Raw genomic sequence first — 18340 nt, forward strand, 5'->3', positions numbered from 1 at the left:
AAAAAAAAAAAAAAAAAGGACAAAAAACATCAAGTCATTCATTTTCAGCCACATGACCCACATGACTTTTAAAGAAAAGCAGTTTTTAAGTTGCACACAAAAGCACAAAACTATGGGTAATGGGATCCAAGCTAGAGTAACCAGTGCAGAAACCTGGAAGGAAAAACCTAAAAGAATGATAAGATGCATTAAGGAACAGCAAGGCTGTTGCATTGTCCCATGAGATGCAGCTTAGAATACCTGACCATGCATCTCAGCAATTTCACGTTGTGACTGAAAAGGAGGTAATATCTCCTCAACCTGCAAAGTTGTCCCCCTGCTTGCCCCACATCAGCTTTGCCTTTTGGCCACCCTAATCCTAACATAGGTAAAAGCAATGGAAGTGTTTGCACTATGTGCACAGGCTGGAGAATGTAAGCTCATGAGGTCCTGAAAATACTTGGATCCTGCAAATAGTTGGAGCACTGATGAAGAGATCCTGAAGAGCTGGTCTCATAGATGTGAATAAGCATCTGGAAAACATATAGATGACTCTTTCCCCCCTCTCTGCCTCCCCCAAATTCTTTAAATACAAGTGGAAACTGTATGCAAGGAAAAATTCCTTCTCCCCCTCTCTCTCAATAAGAACTTTTGCAGCTCTTCACCCTTTGAGTGCGTCCAAACTGGACAAGAAAAATCAGTATTTTCAAGAGTGACATTCTGGCTAAGCTCACATATTCCTCCTCACAACCAAAGGGGTCTTCACATGTGCCGGCTGAAGGAATGTCTTGACATCTAGCTGACAGGATCTTTGGAGCAGACTGCCGTGCCTGCCGTGGGACAAACCCACCTCAGGCAGGTATGTTTCAGACAGGGCTGCTGACAAGCTTCATTCCTTCCTCCCACCCTCTTCTCTTTGAGATCAGATATTGTTTACCCCACAGACAGTGATTCTGGCGCTACTTCCACTGTCCCTTTTCTGACAAAGTCCCCATTGGAACTTCTGGGCCTTTTATACAGCACAAATAGAGCAGGAGTTAACCACTTGTGATGAAAGGGAATTTTCTATTTGACGCCTGCGGGCATTTTCTACTTTAAATGTTTTACTCCAATAAAGAAGTCCTACCACTGAGAAGTGAATGAAATCTTAGATTATTTATCTTCTCTTAAATGCAGATTGTTTTTGGTTTTGTTTGGTTTTGTTTTGTTTCAAAGGCTGATGCTTATTCCTTGCCTTGGAGAATGTTTAGAGACAAACAAACACAATTTTAAGGCTCAAACTGGACTCCATCACCTTTAGTGCTGCTACTCTGGACTGATAGGGAATTGCACTAAACAAAATACCTGCTCCAAGGATACCTGCAATACCTGCCCAAGAAAAAGCATGCCTTCCCATAAATCCTAAAAGACACACCCATGCACTGATATATCACTGTTCATTCAGTGTGGACCCTCCAGCATGCAAAGTAGCTACCAAAGATGCTTCACAGAGGAGAATGGCCGCTTGAATTTCCCCTATTGCTTAGCAGCTTCCTTCTCCCTCTGAGGCTGCATACCGGGTGCAGACACCAAGGGTGCAGAGGACCTCGTGCAGCTGTACATCAACAGCAGGGCCACGGTTCTGAACGCACACACTGCCCCTCGAGGAAGGGGCCGAGCTCCTTTCGTCTCCTCTCAGCAAACGCACACCTGAATGCAGTTAATATTTCTCAGCTTTTCCATTCATCTCCTGGTCAGGTTTTTTTTCGGTCTCTAAGAGGAAAGGAATTTTATGAAATAAAGATCTAAGGGCTGAAAATGTGTGTGCAGAGGAGGGGGAGTGTGACAAACCTCACAGCTCATGTGAAAGGTTGTTTTGCTTCTAGACCAAAGGGGAGGAGGCCTGATCCTTCTCCCTTGCTAGGTAAGCGGATATCCTGCAGGCAAGCAAAGCTGGCAACAGGCTGAAATCGTGGTGAGAGTTGAAAAGCTTGTTTTTCTGTATGCACAACAAACCAGAATTGTTGACAGAAAAGCAAAAGAACATCTGCTCGTGCTGATCTATGAAAGCTTTTCCCTGGCTCCATTAACCTCCCTTCTTTCTCTGCCTCTCTTTTCTACTAAGCTGAAAATTATCATTTAAGATGTTCGAGGCTTTCATTTCTCTATTAATCAAATTAAATCTCCTTAGCCACAGTTAAAATACTCTGTGAGGTGCTTTGACCAAAGATCATTTGCCTTGCAATTAGAACTCATTTTTAATACAACAGGAGGGAAATAGAGAACCGGAGCTTTAGAATCAATATAGCTATAAATTACATGGAAAGGGAAATGGTAGCATCCTCGCTTGAAACAACAGATTTATTATCAAAGGGAGTAGTATTGTATCGATAGAGTGTGTAAGTTTTATAAAGAAAGAGAGAAGGAGACACACTGAGAGAAATCAATGTTAACATGGGCTCACTATTGCTTTAAATGCTGCATTTGTGGTAACTAATTTTCACTTATTATTTTAAATTGCAAAATGTCACATTGAAAAATGGTTAGTGGCTCAAAAAAACCCTGTCTGCAGTATTTTCTAAGGCAAAACTACACTGATTGTAATGAATAAGGTCTGCAGAAGAGGGTCCATTATACATTCTGCATTTAACCCTGGTTGAGACTGGTTACCAAAGAACCTTCTCCATTCCCAGGTTTTGAATAAGATCGTAGCTAAGGTTGCAAATAAGATTTTCATTTAAACCTCGATGATTTGCATTTATTTTGAATCACACGCACTGTATAGAGTGAGCAAAAATGTCCTTTCTGGTAGTGGAAATTATTTTAAATGCTTTATCTTCCCCTTTCCAAGCAGTGTTCCCCAGTGCCAGATCACAAGTGCAATGCAAAAAAAATCTTGAGGGTCTGACCAAAAGATTGCTTGTTGGGTTTCCATTGCTTTCAGTCTACAGCCTGCCCTGCTGCCTTCTCAGTGAAAAGCAGAGGAGAAATTTTTGCACATTGATGAAGATGGAGCTTGCAGTAGGGACTGATCCAGAGCCCGCTGGAATGGTCATGTCTTGTTCTGTCTCAGCCTTGGTGAAAGTGGGAGGCAACCTATATGGTCAACCAGTCTCAAAACACACCACTGTGTTTTAAAAGGGGATTACATGGAGACTATCTGGATTTCTGGAGTCTCTTGTCTAATTAGAGATCATTGGAGAGGTCTCAGCAGAATTTTCAGTGTTTTTGTCTATGCTCCTTATATGCTTTATTGTGGCATTCGAAACCCTGGGGGTGAGAAAGATCTGATCTGAAGAGAGAAAAGATATCTTTACTGAGGGATTTCCATATTCTTTTAGCCTCATCTTTTGATTTGCAGACCAGTGGGCTCAGGTGAGCCAAAACTCCCTGGGCAATGGGCCACGGTAGGTCCCACACAACGTCATTGTAATCATGGGATCAGGTACAATCCTCTGCTGACATCTAAATATTTCATTTTGTGAGCTGATTTTAAAGAAGCTAGGATGATAGCTTGTTAAATTTATCTATGTTCTTTGGGAACATGTGTGTTCACATATATGTAAGCTGGGGTGTTTATCTCCATCCTCATCCTCATCCTTTTCTGACCGGGGGATGGGCCTTCTCCAACCCTTTTTGCATCACTCTGTTTCCATGATCATTGCTTTGCCTCCTAGCACTGCTGGAAATGCAAAAATAAAATATATGGGGGAGGAGGAGGGAAATGTAATAAATTGCAAAGCCCCACGGAGTCTTACTTGTCTGCAATACCCACCTCCACGTCTAAAGATATTGTTCATGCTAATACTGCTTGCGAGGAGTGTTCCTCCAACATAATATTTCTGCACAGTGAAATATGCATGGCTCTTCAATGGCTCAGCTCAAATGGGATCACCTTTCAGTTTCTAGACAGTGTTATTTTTTTAACTATTTTTTTCCCCAGCACAGCATGAGGAACACAACACTACCCCAACCAACACATTTTGTTTTATGATCCATCTGTCCCCAGAACCATGCACAAATGTTGAATCCACTGATGTTACAGAGCAATGCTGCAGGGATTTTATTTCTTGCAAAATAGACTAGTCTGGTTAAAGTCTCCACCTTTGCTGAGTGCTGGAGGGAATATTTTACAACTAAGTTAAGAATGTGAATTAAGGCTTGCATGACATTTCCAGTGTAACTGATGTTTTGCACGGGAGTTTGTTTAGGTAGTAGACTTGATGCAAAAGTGAAAAAAAAATGTTTTATTGGTTCAAAGGAGTTTCAATTAAAACTGTAGAAGTCCCTACTGTCATGACGGAGACCCTTTTGACCTTCACCTTCTTAGGAAGCCGGTGAGAAGTCTGGGCAAGTTTTTTGTGCTCTGAGGCTCTTACCTCCCTCCTCTGCCATGCTCACCCCGGTTTGTCCCCAGATGCAGACTCGCACAGATGTGCTCTGCACCTGAAGGCTCCTTGTGTGCTGCGGCGCAGAGATTCCCACTCCCCCCATTCCCACCGCTAGCCCCATCCTCACCCCCACCTCCTCTCACTGCTTAGCGAAGCTGGTCTCCTGTGTTTTCTCTGCTCTTTATTCCGTGTCACCGGAGCTGAGTGACTGCTGAAGATGAGAGGGGATGAGGAGTGTGAAGAGGGAAGCTCCCGCCTTTGGTCTGAGCCTGACGGGGAATGATGAAAACCACATGGGCTATGAAAAAGTCCAGTCCAACCCTGTGTTTACCGAGCTCCCTAGAAACGTCAACATCTGTCACCGAGAAACCCCAAAAGGGGCACCCATTGCTGCAGGACCCTTGGTGGCAGGTCCCATCCCTCTTCCCCGAGCCCGGGCCGGAGCTGAGGGGTGTTGACAGAGGGAGAGGGAGGTTATCGGGGATTTGCTGATAGCTGCATTAATACACAAAGGAGCCCAGAAGCGCGATGCCCTTCCCTCGGCTCTGCGGTGCCACTTCGGGCTCAGGCAGCCGCCGGGGCGGGGACCCCTCGGGACCCCCCCGGTCCCTCCCGGCCCGGCTGTACGCCTTGTCCCTGTGAAGACGGTGCATGCACCGGGGATACCGGCCCCGCCGCCCCTCGGCCGGCTCCCTCGGTTCCTGTCACGGTGCGCACAACGAATTTTCCTTCTATTAGTCACTTCCCGAAGATCAAACCCGAGGACAGCTGTGAATGCAATCGATCCCTCCAAAAGGCGTTAGCGGAGCGTTCAATCAAAGTAGATATTTCCCGGGATTTATTTCTTTTTTATTTTTTTAATAATCGATACCGTATTACTCGGTTTTCCTCTGGCGGACAGTGGCCTGCCGAGCTAAAACCAGAATAGGCTGGGATTAGCAAACACAGAAATACTTCTGCGCCAAGCCGAGCGCATGGGATGCCAGTAACGGGAAGCCGGGGCAGGGCTGTCGCTCCCCGGCCGCCCAGCCTCTTCCCACAACAGTCGCGAAACGTTCCGTGAGCCCCTGTGTGCTCCTAACCCTTCTGCTTTGGGATGCACCGCATCCTAAACCGACGTGAGTTCAGGGTAAAGTTCGTGGCTGAGATTGGCTCCGTGTCCCTCTCGCTGCCCCCGAACGGTAGCGCCTCTCTGGGCTCGTTTGGGCTTGAATTTGTTTTTATTTGATTTTTTTCCCTGCTTTTACAGTCGTGAACGGAGAGAAAACTTCGCAGCGCGTTGAGTTTGTATTTATAAACTGAACACCCGCCGAAGGCACGAACTGGCTATTGCTTTCATCGTCTCTGTTGTGGCTGGTCCGTTATCCGGTCACACTTTTATAAGAATCGATAGTCCTGATTAAATTTACGAGATATAAACTTTCAAGGAAAGTAAATCGGAAAGCCAAAATAATTGTAAAAGTAATGGCTGAAACATTCTCCGTGTGGAACAAATGCTTAAAATATGTCACTGCCCTATAAAAAATAGCGCGGAAGCATTTTCCGGGCCAATTTCTGCTCGTATTACTGAAATGTATAATCCTTTTGAAGTTATATAGCAAATAGGGCTCCTCGCATGATCAAAATCAACAAAATTCGCCCTCAGATTCTTAGGCACAAGGGAAGACTTTTTTTTTTTTTCCCAGAGCTCCCATTGATTTGAATGGTCTTTCTGAGCCTGAAACAGGAGTAACTGTGACCTGTAATATTTTATGACACATAAACCATAAAAGAATAATGTTAACAGTGCAAGCCGGCCAAGTAGTGTGCCTGGGGGAGAAAAGGAATGTTTGCCTTGGAAAGAGGAGAAAGGGAGAAAGGGAAAAGAAAGAAGATGCAAAGAAAGAAATATTTTAAATCATTTCGATATTATGATGTACTTATATACTATTCATTGAAACAATTTCTGTCTTCTCTTTTTATATTTCTTGCAGTTACCAGTTTACTGAGCTGGCGCAGAACTAACTGCAGAGGAAAAACAAGCAAAGAACGTTGTTCCCAAGTTTACGATGAAAATATGCCGAAACGATTATTTTCAAAAAAAAAAAAAAAAAAAAAAAGTCCTCCCCGGCCGAGCGCGGGCGGAGGAGCGGCCTCGCACGGGCGCGGTCCCGGCCCAGAGATGCTCGCCTGGAGGGGTCCCCGGGCAGCGCCTCGGGGTTTCGGGGCGGGTCCCGAGCAGCAACTTGCCGGTGAAAACCCGCTGGCCTCTCCAGCGTGAGCTGCCATTAGAGAGGTACTAATAAATCCCCGTTAAGCATGCATTTATGCAGCGATTGCGTGAACTTTGGCCTCCGAAGAGTCCCTGCAATTAGCAGCGCTGCGCCCGGGTTTCTCTCTCCTCTTTGCCCAGGGAGGACTGGAGGGGGGCAGGCAGCCCCCCGGCTCCTCCGGCCGCCCCAGCTGACCCTTATCTCTGCGGGGATAAAGCCCCGAGCATCCCTCCCCTTGCCCCAGGAGCCCCCACTGTCACCCCTCTGGGAAACGCACGGTGCGGGACGAGGCGCACCCCGCAGCCCGGTCCCCGCGTGGGAAGGTGCGGGACAGCCCCGAGCGGTGCGGGAGCGGCCGCTGCCTCCGCAAAAGAGCGGGGTGAGAGCGAGAAAACAGCGCTGGACTAAAAGGGGAGGAAAGTTGCGGCTGCCGGGGAGACGGCGAGAGGGACGGGGAGAGAGGGATGGCTCTGTAATTGTTGCCTTTGCCGAGGCTGCGAGATTAAGCACTGGGACTTATTTTAAAGTGGACCCATCACTGAATTCATTTCTGCTTGAACTTTCGGTGAACCTGAGATTAAAGAAGGGAGAGCAGCTAAGCAGTTTGTTGTTAGCTGCCTTTTCAACAGCCCTTTCAGACTGAGTAAATATTGATCGGTTTCAATCTGATTGCCCCAGAGGAAAACACCAAAGCATCTCAATAGCCTCCAAAAGTAAACTTTAAAGGTGAACAGCAGAATTGGCCTTAAGTGTGATAGGAAGATGCTAAACTCCGTTTGACATTTGAACGCGGCTTGGTTGTTTGGTGGGTGGTTTGGTGGGTTTTTTTGTTGTTGCTTGTTTGTTTGATTTTTTTTCCATTTTTTCCCCTGAGACTCTAGAGAGAACATTAGAAAAAAAAATAGTGTAAAAACAAAAGGATCCCTACAACCTGAAGGCCAGCTGAGTGACTCCGTCAGGCCAAAGCACGCTCCGCTTGCCAGTGCAATTTCTCTGTTAGAAACCCCCGCACGCGGTGCAGGCAGGAGGTTCTCGCTTCTCTTGCCCAAACCGCCTGCCCTGAGAGGTTTGATCGCATCGAAATCATAAACGTAAAACAACAAAAGGAGATGGGATCGGGAGATTTGGGGGTGTCGGCGCTTGAAATCGATCGGGGCTGCGGAAAAATAAAAAAAAAAAAAAAAAAAAGAGAGAGAGAAAGGAAAAAAAAAAAGGAGGAAAAAAAAGATAAATGAGGTTTCGGCTTGGAAGGAGAGGAGATTCTTTGCCGCAGCTCAGCGCAGACCGACGCACTGACAAGTGTCTCGTCTCCCGCATTTAGGCTATAATTTATGGCCGCATCTTTCTAGCACATTAAGTCACATCGGGGGAGCCGAGTTGCAGATCCGGATTCCAGCAATGTTTAGATCCAGATTTCGATATTGAAATGCCCTCATTGGCATGCAAAATGCCACTTTAACACATCCAAGTCTCTGGAAAAAGGCCATCTGTTTTGCTTTGTGGCTTTACACTAATAAACAAAAGGTAAAGTATATGGCAGGCGGGGAAATGAAGAAATAGAGGCAGTGGCGGGAGCCTTTGGAGACAGCCCCGCTCCCTCGCAGCTAGCTCGGCTCTTGATATGGCCGCCGCGCATTGCAAATCGGGGCTTGTCTCTTTTGACACCGAAGTGAAGAAAATTTTCCTTGCCTCTCTGCGGGTCCCGCACGGCACAGCCTGCACGGGCACCGACCCCGGCCCGAGAGAAGCCGGGAGCGCTCCCCTGCAGATGTGCCGAGTGAAGGAGATGTCACCCGTGTTTGCGCCGAAACCCAAGAGGCAGCGGTGACTTGAGACCCCCCTGTGCAGCCCAGCAGGTCTCTGCTCCCTCCCGGCACCCGCTTTCCCCACGCTCACGCTCCCCCCTCCCCGACCCCCGCGTTCATCTGACACCTCTTGGAAACCTCAAGCTATTTACCTGTGAGAACTTGCTTTTTATTTATTTTTTTTTCCCCCGAAATAAAAAGTTGGTGGTTGGGAAATGGGCTGGGAGTTGCCAGAAGCAGGCTGCCAAGCACCTGGGAGCCATCTCCCCACCTTGGCAGTCCATCAGGATGGCAGCCGGGGGGGGGAAGGAGGGAGAAGCTGGCCCAGCTCAGTGCCCGGGCTAATGAAATGTGCAGCCCTTGGCGAGGGGCCTGCGATGTGAGGAAAGACTGGCTGAAGACAGTTTTCTGCTTTTGAAGCGTGCTCTGTTTATGTAAGTGTCAACATCCATCTCGAGGTGAAAAGGTTAGCACTTGACCCAGGAAGCTCTCGTGTTTGTGCTTCAGAAATAGATCGGGGTCATAAATTCCTCCCAGTTACAGTGGAGGGAGAGGAGGGCCTTATATCCTCTAAAAATAATATTATTTGAGCATAGAAAAGGAAGAAGGTTTGTGTTACGAGTCAGCCCGGGCAGCCCGGGAGGAGGAACGCTGGGAGACTCTTCCTCCCCCTCCAACCCTACAAAAGGCCCCAGCAGAGGAAAATTGGGGAACCGAAGTGCTGGGCCCAGGCTGGGGCTCCTCGGTGATGTCACACAGAGGCAGACACACGAGGTATACCTGAAAGTGGAATATATTTATTACAGACATTATAAGGACCCGTAAATCCTGCCCTGGGTTCCAGCAGCGGGTAATCCCAGAGCTCCGATGATTGTACAGAAAATCAGGAGGTGTCGCTGACACGCGACAACTGATAGACCTCAGTGTACCCGGGGTACATCAAAGCACGGGGCGTCATGCAACGGTCCAGACACCAACCACAGAAATGATACATTCATTTGGCCATTCGTCACATTCACGAGAAGGTTGAAAAGACATCGAGTCTAAATAATCCGAAAACGGGAAGAGGTGAGGTCTCTCGGACGGGTGTACCCTTCGGGCAGGTATAACCCGGCACACCTTTAGGGCGGGGGGGCAAGCACACCGGGTAAGGGTTACAAAACCTAGTGCAATTGAAGCCTTGCTTGTCACACGGAGAGGAACAGCGCTACTCTTTGAGGTATCTGCTCGAGCTTCACAGGCGTTTGCTTGATGCGGTCGTCGGCTTTTGGCCGATATAAAAGTGGATCCGGTTCTGCGAATGCACTCACCCTGCTCAACCTGATCATCTAAACGTCATTTCTAGAAAAATCTGTAAAAAGATAAATCTCTCGGACAAAGTATTTACAAGCAACCAACTCATAGACACGACAAAGAATACATTAAATTAAGGAATGAAAGTCCTGTAAGTCGTGTAAACACTCGCAATAGTGCAGCTCTTCGTGAGGTCGTGTACCCTAGGTAACCTCCTGTCGCTCGGGGAAGGTCAGAGACCCGTCCTTGAGCGTGTAAGGGGCTCCTCCAGCGAAAAGGGACGGGGGGGGACCGGAAAAGGACCTCTGGGAGGCGAGGTGCGAGCCGGCACCCCGGGGGCCCGTTGGCGGGGGGCCACCTGTGGGAGCCGCGGGCACCCGTGGGAGATGGGGGAACCCGTGGGAGATTGGGGCACCCGTGGAAGATCGGGGCACCCATGGGAGATGGGGGCACCCGTGGGAGATCTGGGCACCCGTGGGAGATCGGGGCGAGCCGCCCCGTCGGGGGCACGGCGGTGTCAGTTGGAGGCAGGCAGCGTGTCCGAGGAGGATGAGGCTGGCGAGGCGCTGCAGGGCGACGAGCAGGACTTGTCCGAGGACTCCTCCGCCTTCTCCTCGCAGCCCGTGGGGGTGGCGGGGGAGATAGGCAGCAGCCCCTCTTTCTCCCTCTTCTTCTGCTTCATCCGCCGGTTCTGGAACCAGATCTTCACCTGCGTCTCGTTGAGCTGGAGGGAGGCGGCGATTTCCACCCTCCTGGCCCTGGTCAGGTACTTGTTGAAGTGAAACTCCTTCTCCAGCTCGGTGAGCTGCTTGGTGGTGAAGTTGGTCCGGACGGTGTTGGGGCTGCCCCACGAAGCCGTACTCGCCGGCCTTGCCTGCAAAGGGACACCGCGGCGGTAAGTGAGCGCAAATGATTTATAGGCGACGTAATCATATGTCCACACCGGCTAAGCGATAGGGAGCGGGGACTTCGCAGGACAAGAGGGAAGCCCCGGCAGGGTGAGTGATGGAGTGCGAGGTGCTAAACTGGAGTCAGCCTCTGGTGTCAGAGGAAACTTGATAAGTGGGTTATGAATTACAAGACTACGACCAAGGGAGGGGAGCGGGGGGGCGGCAGGGGCCGGCGCCCGGCTCCCAGCGCTGCGGGCAGACGGCTTCCGGGCGCTCCCGGGGGCGCGGGTACCTGCGAGCCGCCCCCGGCGCCCCGACGGCAGGGAGCTGCCCCGGCCTCCCCCCTCCCCCCCCTCCACGCCGGGCCACTGACCTGTTTTGGGTGGGTTTCTTTTAACTTTCATCCAGGTCGAAGGTCTGCGCCGGCGGCGAGGTCTCGGCGGAGGGGGAGCGGGAGTTTCCTGCTGGTGGCCGTCGTGGAGGGGGGGACAGGGCATGGTTGTAGGTGCCCAGGGGCAGGCTCTGCTGCTCCTGCCCGTAGGCGGGGGGCACGAACTGGGCGGGCGCCCCCGCGTAGCCCTGGTGCGGGTGCTGCGCGGCGGCGGAGGACGAGAGGCTGCCCGAGTAGACGGCGGGGGCGCAGGGGGGGAAGCCGGCGGCCAGCTCCGCGTCCTGCCCCAGCGGGTAGGGGCCGTAGGCGGCGCCGAAGCCCTGCGAGCCGTACGTCGGGGCGCAGCCGGGGTGCGCGTAGGACACCCCCAGGCCGCCGTGGTGCTGGTAGGCGGCGGGCTGGCCCGGGGGGTGGTGGGTGGCGGTGGGGGCTGATGGGCACGCCGCGGCCCACGAGGAAGCGGGTCCTCCCCGCTGCAGCTGCCGGCGCTGACGGCGCAGGGCTGGAAAGTTGTAATCCCGTGCTCGGGGGTGGTAGGCGCGGGCGGCGCAGGCCCCCGCCTCGCCGCCGAGGACGGGGTACTCGAGGAAGGAGCTCATCCTCGCCGCGTCCCGCTGCTGTCACGCCGCCACCGGGTCTTCAGCGGCCAGCGGGGGCCGCGCCAACTTTCCCACATCCTCCATGGGGCCGGGAGGAAAATGACACGAAGGTACCGCGAGCGGGGAGGCACGTGGGGGGGCGGCAGCCAATGGCTGCGGCGCCTGCGGGACTTTCCCGGCTCCTGCCGCTGATAGATCGCCGCGTCGGGGGCATTTAAACGCCGAGCGCTCCGACGGCGCGGCACGGCACGGCGCGGCGCGGCACCGCGGGGCAGGGCGGCGGCGGCCCCCCGGGGGGCGGGGGGGCCGGGCTGCTGCCCGCCGGGGACGCCCGCCCGCTGAGAGGGGAAGGCTGGAGAGAGCCTGGCGGCGGAGCCCGGCCCGCGGAGCCCGGCCCCTCCAGGGTGAGTGCCTCTGCGGCGGCCCCGGAGCTGTCAGGCCGGTGCCGGGCATCTCCGACGCCCCTCGCCCCCCGGTTTGGGCCCCCCGGGGGGTGCGGGGGGAGGTGGTGGGGACAGCGCGGAGAGCATCAGCCCCGGGGACGCGGATGGGGATGGGACCGGGAATGGGAACTGCTTACAGGAACGGGGATAGAAACGGGGACGGGGGTCGTCCGGAGGATGGAGATGGGGCCGAAGGACTGGCTGCTCCTGCCCGCCGCAGAGCCCAGCGCGACGCGACGCCAAGAGTTAAAGGGGCTTGTCCAGCCGCATCACCAGGCGGCCGCGGGCATTAGCATGGAAATGAGGCGCTTTTGGGACTGACGGCCATTGTGCTCTCCCGGACACACCGGCCTCCCCCGGCCCGCATCCTCGCTCCCCCGCACCTCCGCCGGGCTCCCCCGCGTCAGCCCGGGACTGGGGCAGGGGAGGGGGAGCCGGGACAAGGGGGGGACGGGGACGGGGCGGGGACCCGCCGGGCTCCGCAGCCCATCTGCTGGGGCCCCGCGGCGCCGCTGCAGCCCGCCCCGGGCCGGGCGGGGGGAAAGCTGCCCGGGGTGCCGCAGGTCGCAGCCCGGCGGCCCGGGGAGGCGGCCCGGGGCCGGGGCAGGGGAGCTGCGGGAGGTGCAGGGCCCGCCGCCCCGGCCCCTTTGTCCCCGCTCTCCGCCAGCACCCGGGCCGGCAGCGGCGGGAGGTGGCAGATGGCCGGTGGCAGAGGCGGCCCCAGGACCCTTGGGAACCGCGCTGAGCATCGACTGCAGCTTGCCCCCCCCTACCCCCCCCCGAAAAAAAAATAAAAGAAAAAAAAAGTCCGAAAAAGAGGGAGGGCGGCGGGATGTGGGTTGCGACCCCATATTCGGGTTACGTATGCGGAAAAGGAAAGGGGAGGTGAAGACCGGGCATCCGTCCGTCCCAGGGCACCCGTCCGTCTGCAGGGAGAGGGGATGGCACCAACATCCTAACAATAACCTCGGGGCCGGACGGATGGGAAGTCGTTTTCCCAGCCGCCGGCCCCAGGAGGAGCCGCCTCCCGTGCTCCTGCAGGTGCATTCCCAGCCGGCTCCTCCGTCGCTGTGCTCTCGTGGTCGGCTGCTGCTTGCTTGGAAATCCAAAGGGCTTCTTCTAACCCTGCCACTTCTCCCTGCTCACGAACACACACACACACACACTCACCCGCAAGCTCCTCCCTCCCTTCTGAACCACAACATCCTCTTCTAGGTGCAAGCTCTCCTACAGCTGTTAGGTCAGCCTTTATCCCGTGCCATCTCCAAGGCCTCCCTATGGCCAGCAGACACCGAAGGGCTGCTCCCTCCACCACGCGTCTATCCGGATGCTACTACTATTTCTATTTGTTCTGATTTACTGCACAGGCACGAATGGTTAAGGGCCCTCTGGAAAGGTTCCTTTTCTTAAACTCCGGGGGGGCGGGGGGAGGACAACAGAAACAACACTCCAGAGGCGTTTTATGGCATTATACTGCATCATTTTAGGCTATGGTAAGGGACATAAACACATTTATTTCATTCCTGTAAACCTGTTTGTGATAAATACTGCATAAGGCAGAGGAAAAAAGGCAGGCCTCTGGGACTGTTTACCAATAAAAGAGCTGGCATCTTTTCAGCTTTTTTTTTTTTTTTTTTTTTACAACAGCCGGCCAAGAAAAATGTATATTTTACTACAAATAGATTCTTTTTGCCCGTAAAATCCGACAAATTACAGCACCTCTCTTACAGGCTCCAGCATCCTGAAATTTGAAATCCTTTTTTTTTTTTTTTCTCTCCCTTTTCCGTGCCATTCTTGGGAAGAGCCCCCATCTCTTTTGTTGCACTGTCTCTCTCGCGATGCCTTCGGTTTTTGCTGCCGGTACTGTGCGTGGGGGCAGCAGGATAGGAGCCGAGGGGGCAATCCCCCATCCTCGGCGAGGGGAGGTGCCGCCCCCGGCCCCCGGCCCCGCTCTGCCCTCCGCTGCTCCTCTCCGGGCCGGGCCGGGAACTGGCGTTTCCTGTCCGAGACTGGGGCCAACGGGGCGATTCCGGCGATTTAGGCTTTTTCGTGGGAGTTCGCCTCCGCCCCCAGTGCCCCCGCTGTGGCCGCAGGGCTCATGGGAGACTCTGAGGCGAGTCCTGATCTCCGTATCCCCCCATTTATTTAAATCTAGCGAGCTAAAGTTTTGAGCCTTGTAGCGTACATTTTTTCTCCCCCATACTTTTTTTTTTTTTTTGTCCCTATTTTTTTTTTCTTTTGAGTATTTTCAGCATCCAGGCATCTGGGCACAAAAACGGCCCTGACCCGGCCGATGCAGCCCCGTGCCACGGGAGTTAAGCTGCGGCTCGCCTTCTGCAGGGCAGGGCTGGAGCGGAGAGAAGGACAAGAAGCAGGGCCGAGATTTCGCCGCGGCCGCAGCTCAGCCAACTGTTGTTTTAAAAGAGCAATAAAAATGAATTATGACTAAACGCCTTCTCACTTAACGGTTTTAGACGGGGATCCCCAGCCCCGGCAAATACGTAAGAGGATTTTTATTTGTGCATGTGTTCCTGCAATTGATCTCTTTGATGACATTCTCATTCATAGAAAGAGTTTGATTTATGACTTTCGGAAGAATTGCGTTCAGCCCTTCCAGCTATAACCCACGCATCCCAGCTCCACAGCGTGTTGCCGAGCTGGGAAGGCAGCAGCACTCCTCGCATGGACGGTGCCTTCCCCGGTCCCCGCTCCAGCCACTCTCTCTGCGATGTCCCCACGCTCTCCGGAATGTCCCCACGCCCTCGGCCCTTCGTGGAAGAGCCCCGCTCGCATCTGTTGCTCGCCCGCCGCCCCGGACTGGGCTCGGTCCCCTCCCGAGGCCCCCACCACCGCTGACCGGGGCCGCACGCACTTTGCCGGAGATTTTCTCCAAGCCCGGCGTTGCTGCCCCAGGGTGGGGATCCCCGAGGAAATCTCAGCTTGGAAGTCACACCCGTCCTTTTTCGGGAGCACCCCTTCGCCCCGCAAAGAAGGGTTTAAACCGGAATTATCTTCCCTCAAAAGGACCGAGCGGAGGGTGGGATTCCGCCCTAAACGCTTTTTTTTTTTTCCTCGCTTTTCTGCCTTTTGATTTTGCAGGGTCTAACTTCTTCTTTTTCCTCCCCTTTTAGGGTTGATTTCTTGGACCGCTCAGCACGTGAGGACTCACCAAGCGTACCCTCTGTGAGCTCTCATATCTTTTAAGATTCCTGAGTCAGCTTGCTGGCTAACCACTGCATTCTAGAAAAATATGAGCCCCCCCAAAAAAAGAAAAAAAAAAAAAAGTTTTCGTGTATGTAACAGGCTAGTTTCTGCAGGAGACACCCTCCTGAATCTGCTTCACGTTTGGTCTGTAACAGAGAAAGTGCTCGCTTATGCTTTTGTTACAGTTCAGAATTCCCAAGCTTCGTATCGGCACGGAGATAAAATGCTGCGTTTATACATTAAAAGGAAGAAATCTCCGTCAAAGCTGTGAACGGTTTTAGTTTCCTTTTTTTTTTTTTTCCCTTGTGAGAAACCCTTACAATAAAGAATTTGAACGGTTTTTTCCTCTCTACTAAATGTCCTAAATTGCCAAAAGGGGAGAGATCGCAGTCAGAATGTTGGATTTTGGTTATTAGTAAATTAACAGTGGAAGGGAGTGGGAGAAAAACCCGCAGTGTTATCAGTCCTGGAAGGAGAGAGAGAGCAAGAGAGAGGGAGAAAGAGAAATTAAAAAAAGAGAAAGCTCCTTGTAGCAAACAAGAATTTATTCTACCAAAAATACTTATGACAACGCATCCTAATGCAATACAAAAATAAAAAGAAAGTGACGATACAATTCCTATATGATCACTTTCTTACAGACCTCATATATTGCTTTCATAGAAGGACCTAGAATGTGGCTAGGTTAAAATTGAACACAACTAAAACTTCGTAGGAAACGGTAAAATGGCACAGCAAAAGGGAGGTAATAAACAGAAAATACTGACCGAGAAAAGGGGTGGGATGGGGAAATAAAATTAATTCACTGAAAAAATAAAAATAAAAATAAAGAGGGAGAATAAGGAGGAGAAGGCAGGACCCTTGGAGAGGAAGTCTTTAATTTCTCAGTAATTCAGATGCTGCAAGTCTATTGTGGTGAGTGTGTCTGTAAAAAAGTCAAAACTGTCAGCAGAAATATCTACGGGACTGTCCAGAGATCCTGGCAAACTGGGGGAAACTGCATCTGAAAGCTGTAGGCAGGAATCTGTGGAGAAAACGTTAAAGTCCTGTAAAGAAGGGACATCTAGGGCCTCAGGACTGTCATTGTTTAGGCCAGCTGCACAGTTCTGGGCCATTGTTGAGAGGCAGTTTTGAACAGTGGGTGACTGATGTTGAAAATGTTTCAGATTTTTCTCATTGCTCGTTAAAGGCGAAACGGGGAAACTTTGGGACTCGCCATTGTGCGCATTCTGCGCCTGCTGCTGCGACAGTGCATTCTGCTGGAAAGCGTAGCCTTCCCTTTCCAATAGAGCGCCTGAGACGTTGCTGAGGGCTTGCTCGAAGAGGGCTTTCTCCTCCTCCTCGTCCTCCGCCGCCTTCTCCGGGTCCTCTAAACTCTTAAATTTCCCCTCACTATTTTGGTTCTCTTTGCACTGGGTCTGTCTCTTGTGCTTCATCCTTCTGTTCTGGAACCAGACTTTGACTTGTCTCTCAGTCAAATCCAGCAAGGCTGCAATCTCAACCCTCCTCGGTCTACAGAGATACTTGTTGAAATGAATTCTTTCTCTAGCTCCAAAAGCTGGGTGTTGGTGTAAGCCGTCCTCAGCCGCCTAGATCCACCGTTACCACTATCGGGGATTTCAAGGGGGTCTGTTAAAAAAAAAAGGAAAAGAAAAAGAAAAAGAAAAACACCACCACCACCACACGCACGCACACCCCAAAAGCACCAGCACCAGGAGAGCGAAAAAAAAAAAAAAAAAAAAAAAAAAACCACGCACACACAAACGGATAAATGCACGGATTGAATTTCAGCATCCGAGCCCATCGCATCCCGGGGGGGGGTGTGGAGGGGGGGGAGCGCTCTCTCCCTCTCTCCCCGCGTTGGAAGCGGCTCTATCTATATGTCCACATAGCATAAACCAGCAACTGCAACAAAATGGCCGCCCTCGGGTGCAGCAAGCCCATTGTGTCGCCCTGCTGAGAGGCCGGTGCTGCGTGCCCCTCGGCCGCCTCCAGCTCGTCGCCTGCAGCTCGCCAACCTCCCCAGGCCAGAGCAAACTTTATATTAGCCATAGCGCAATTTATAATTAATGCATCAGCCGCCGAGCTGAGCGGGAGCAATCTATCACTCTTCATTACTGTCAAATACCCCGAGTCTAGGACAGCGAGACAAGAGAGGTCAGCTCCAACTCAAATAAATCATCCCGCGGCGGGGCAACTTGGGGGAAAAGTTTGGGGTTTGAGCCCAGCCCCGACGGCCCCGGCCGCCCCGAGCCCCCCGTCTCCCTTCGGGCCGGCCCGGGGGGATGCGGGGAGCCCCCCAAAGCGGCCCGACGGCCAAAGTCTTGGGACTGACCTTTGTGGCTGAGGCAGGCAGGTCCAGCGGCTGAGGCAGAGGCCGAGGCGGGCGGCAGGGCGGATCGCTTGGACGCCTTTTTCTCTTTCATCCAGGGGTACTCCGGGGGCGGCGGGGCGCCGGCGGGGCCCGGGCTGCCGCTGCGGCCGCGGGGCTCGCCTTGGGGCGGCCGCCGCCGCTGTGGCGAGGGTGGCTGCTTGGGTTCAGGCTGGGGATGGTCTGCTCAAAAGGAGGAGGAATCAGTGTCGAGTGTGAAAGCGTCGAGTTCTTGATTGATGAACTTTGAAATGTATCACCGACAGGGGGAAAAGATGTCAGGCACTCAGCAAGCGATGGCTGACTATTGATAAAACCAATCTCTCGCTCGAATTCGAAATTCATGGCCTTCAACTCGCAGCCCCCGCGGAGAAAAAGTTCCCTCGGATTCAGGGGGCTCGGGGGGGGAAGGCCCAGGAAAAAGGAGAGAGAGAAGAAAAAAATATATCATAGAAGATCGCTGGTGGGGTGTTTTTTTTCTAATTCACTGATTACAGCCGTATGGGACCGTGCTACTATTAAACTATTGAATTCATGGAGACAAGGTTGAAATTGGACCGAATTGGCTGTCACATGATTGCCTCTGCCCAATGACAATTTGGGCTTTAATCAAAGAAGCCACTGTCTGTTTGATTGATCCAAAAAAGTCGGGAAGGAACGCCTCATTGGGGGCCAGAAAGGCTTTATTTACACTTTTTTTAAAGAGGGAAATGATATCTCTAGTATCTATCCCCTTGGCGTCC

At 52.4% G+C, this 18340-nt stretch overlaps 2 protein-coding genes and 1 long non-coding RNA gene across 3 annotated transcripts; 1 reads left to right on the forward strand and 2 right to left on the reverse strand.

Annotated features, from left to right (window-relative positions):
- Positions 1 to 9183: 9183 nt before the first annotated feature.
- HOXA1 (homeobox A1) lies at positions 9184 to 11980 on the reverse strand. The gene is given in 7 exon segments (XM_040546074.1): positions 9184 to 10540; positions 10542 to 10573; positions 10963 to 10996; positions 10998 to 11397; positions 11399 to 11442; positions 11444 to 11512; positions 11514 to 11980. Coding segments are annotated over 7 exon segments (969 nt in total). The 5' UTR covers positions 11580 to 11980; the 3' UTR covers positions 9184 to 10216.
- LOC121064484 lies at positions 11264 to 15563 on the forward strand. Its single transcript, XR_005816514.1, has 3 exons — positions 11264 to 11689; positions 14591 to 15059; positions 15154 to 15563. It is a non-coding gene; the product is annotated as an uncharacterized LOC121064484 (long non-coding RNA).
- Positions 15564 to 15682: 119 nt separating this feature from the next.
- Positions 15683 to 17996, reverse strand: HOXA2 (homeobox A2). Its single transcript, XM_040546073.1, is given in 4 exon segments — positions 15683 to 16763; positions 16766 to 16855; positions 17562 to 17702; positions 17705 to 17996. Coding segments are annotated over 4 exon segments (1122 nt in total). The 5' UTR covers positions 17943 to 17996; the 3' UTR covers positions 15683 to 16110.
- Between the last annotated feature and the right edge of the window lie 344 nt (positions 17997 to 18340).

This window comes from Cygnus olor, chromosome 2, assembly GCF_009769625.2.
Source record: "Cygnus olor isolate bCygOlo1 chromosome 2, bCygOlo1.pri.v2, whole genome shotgun sequence".
Lineage (NCBI taxonomy): Eukaryota > Metazoa > Chordata > Aves > Anseriformes > Anatidae > Cygnus > Cygnus olor.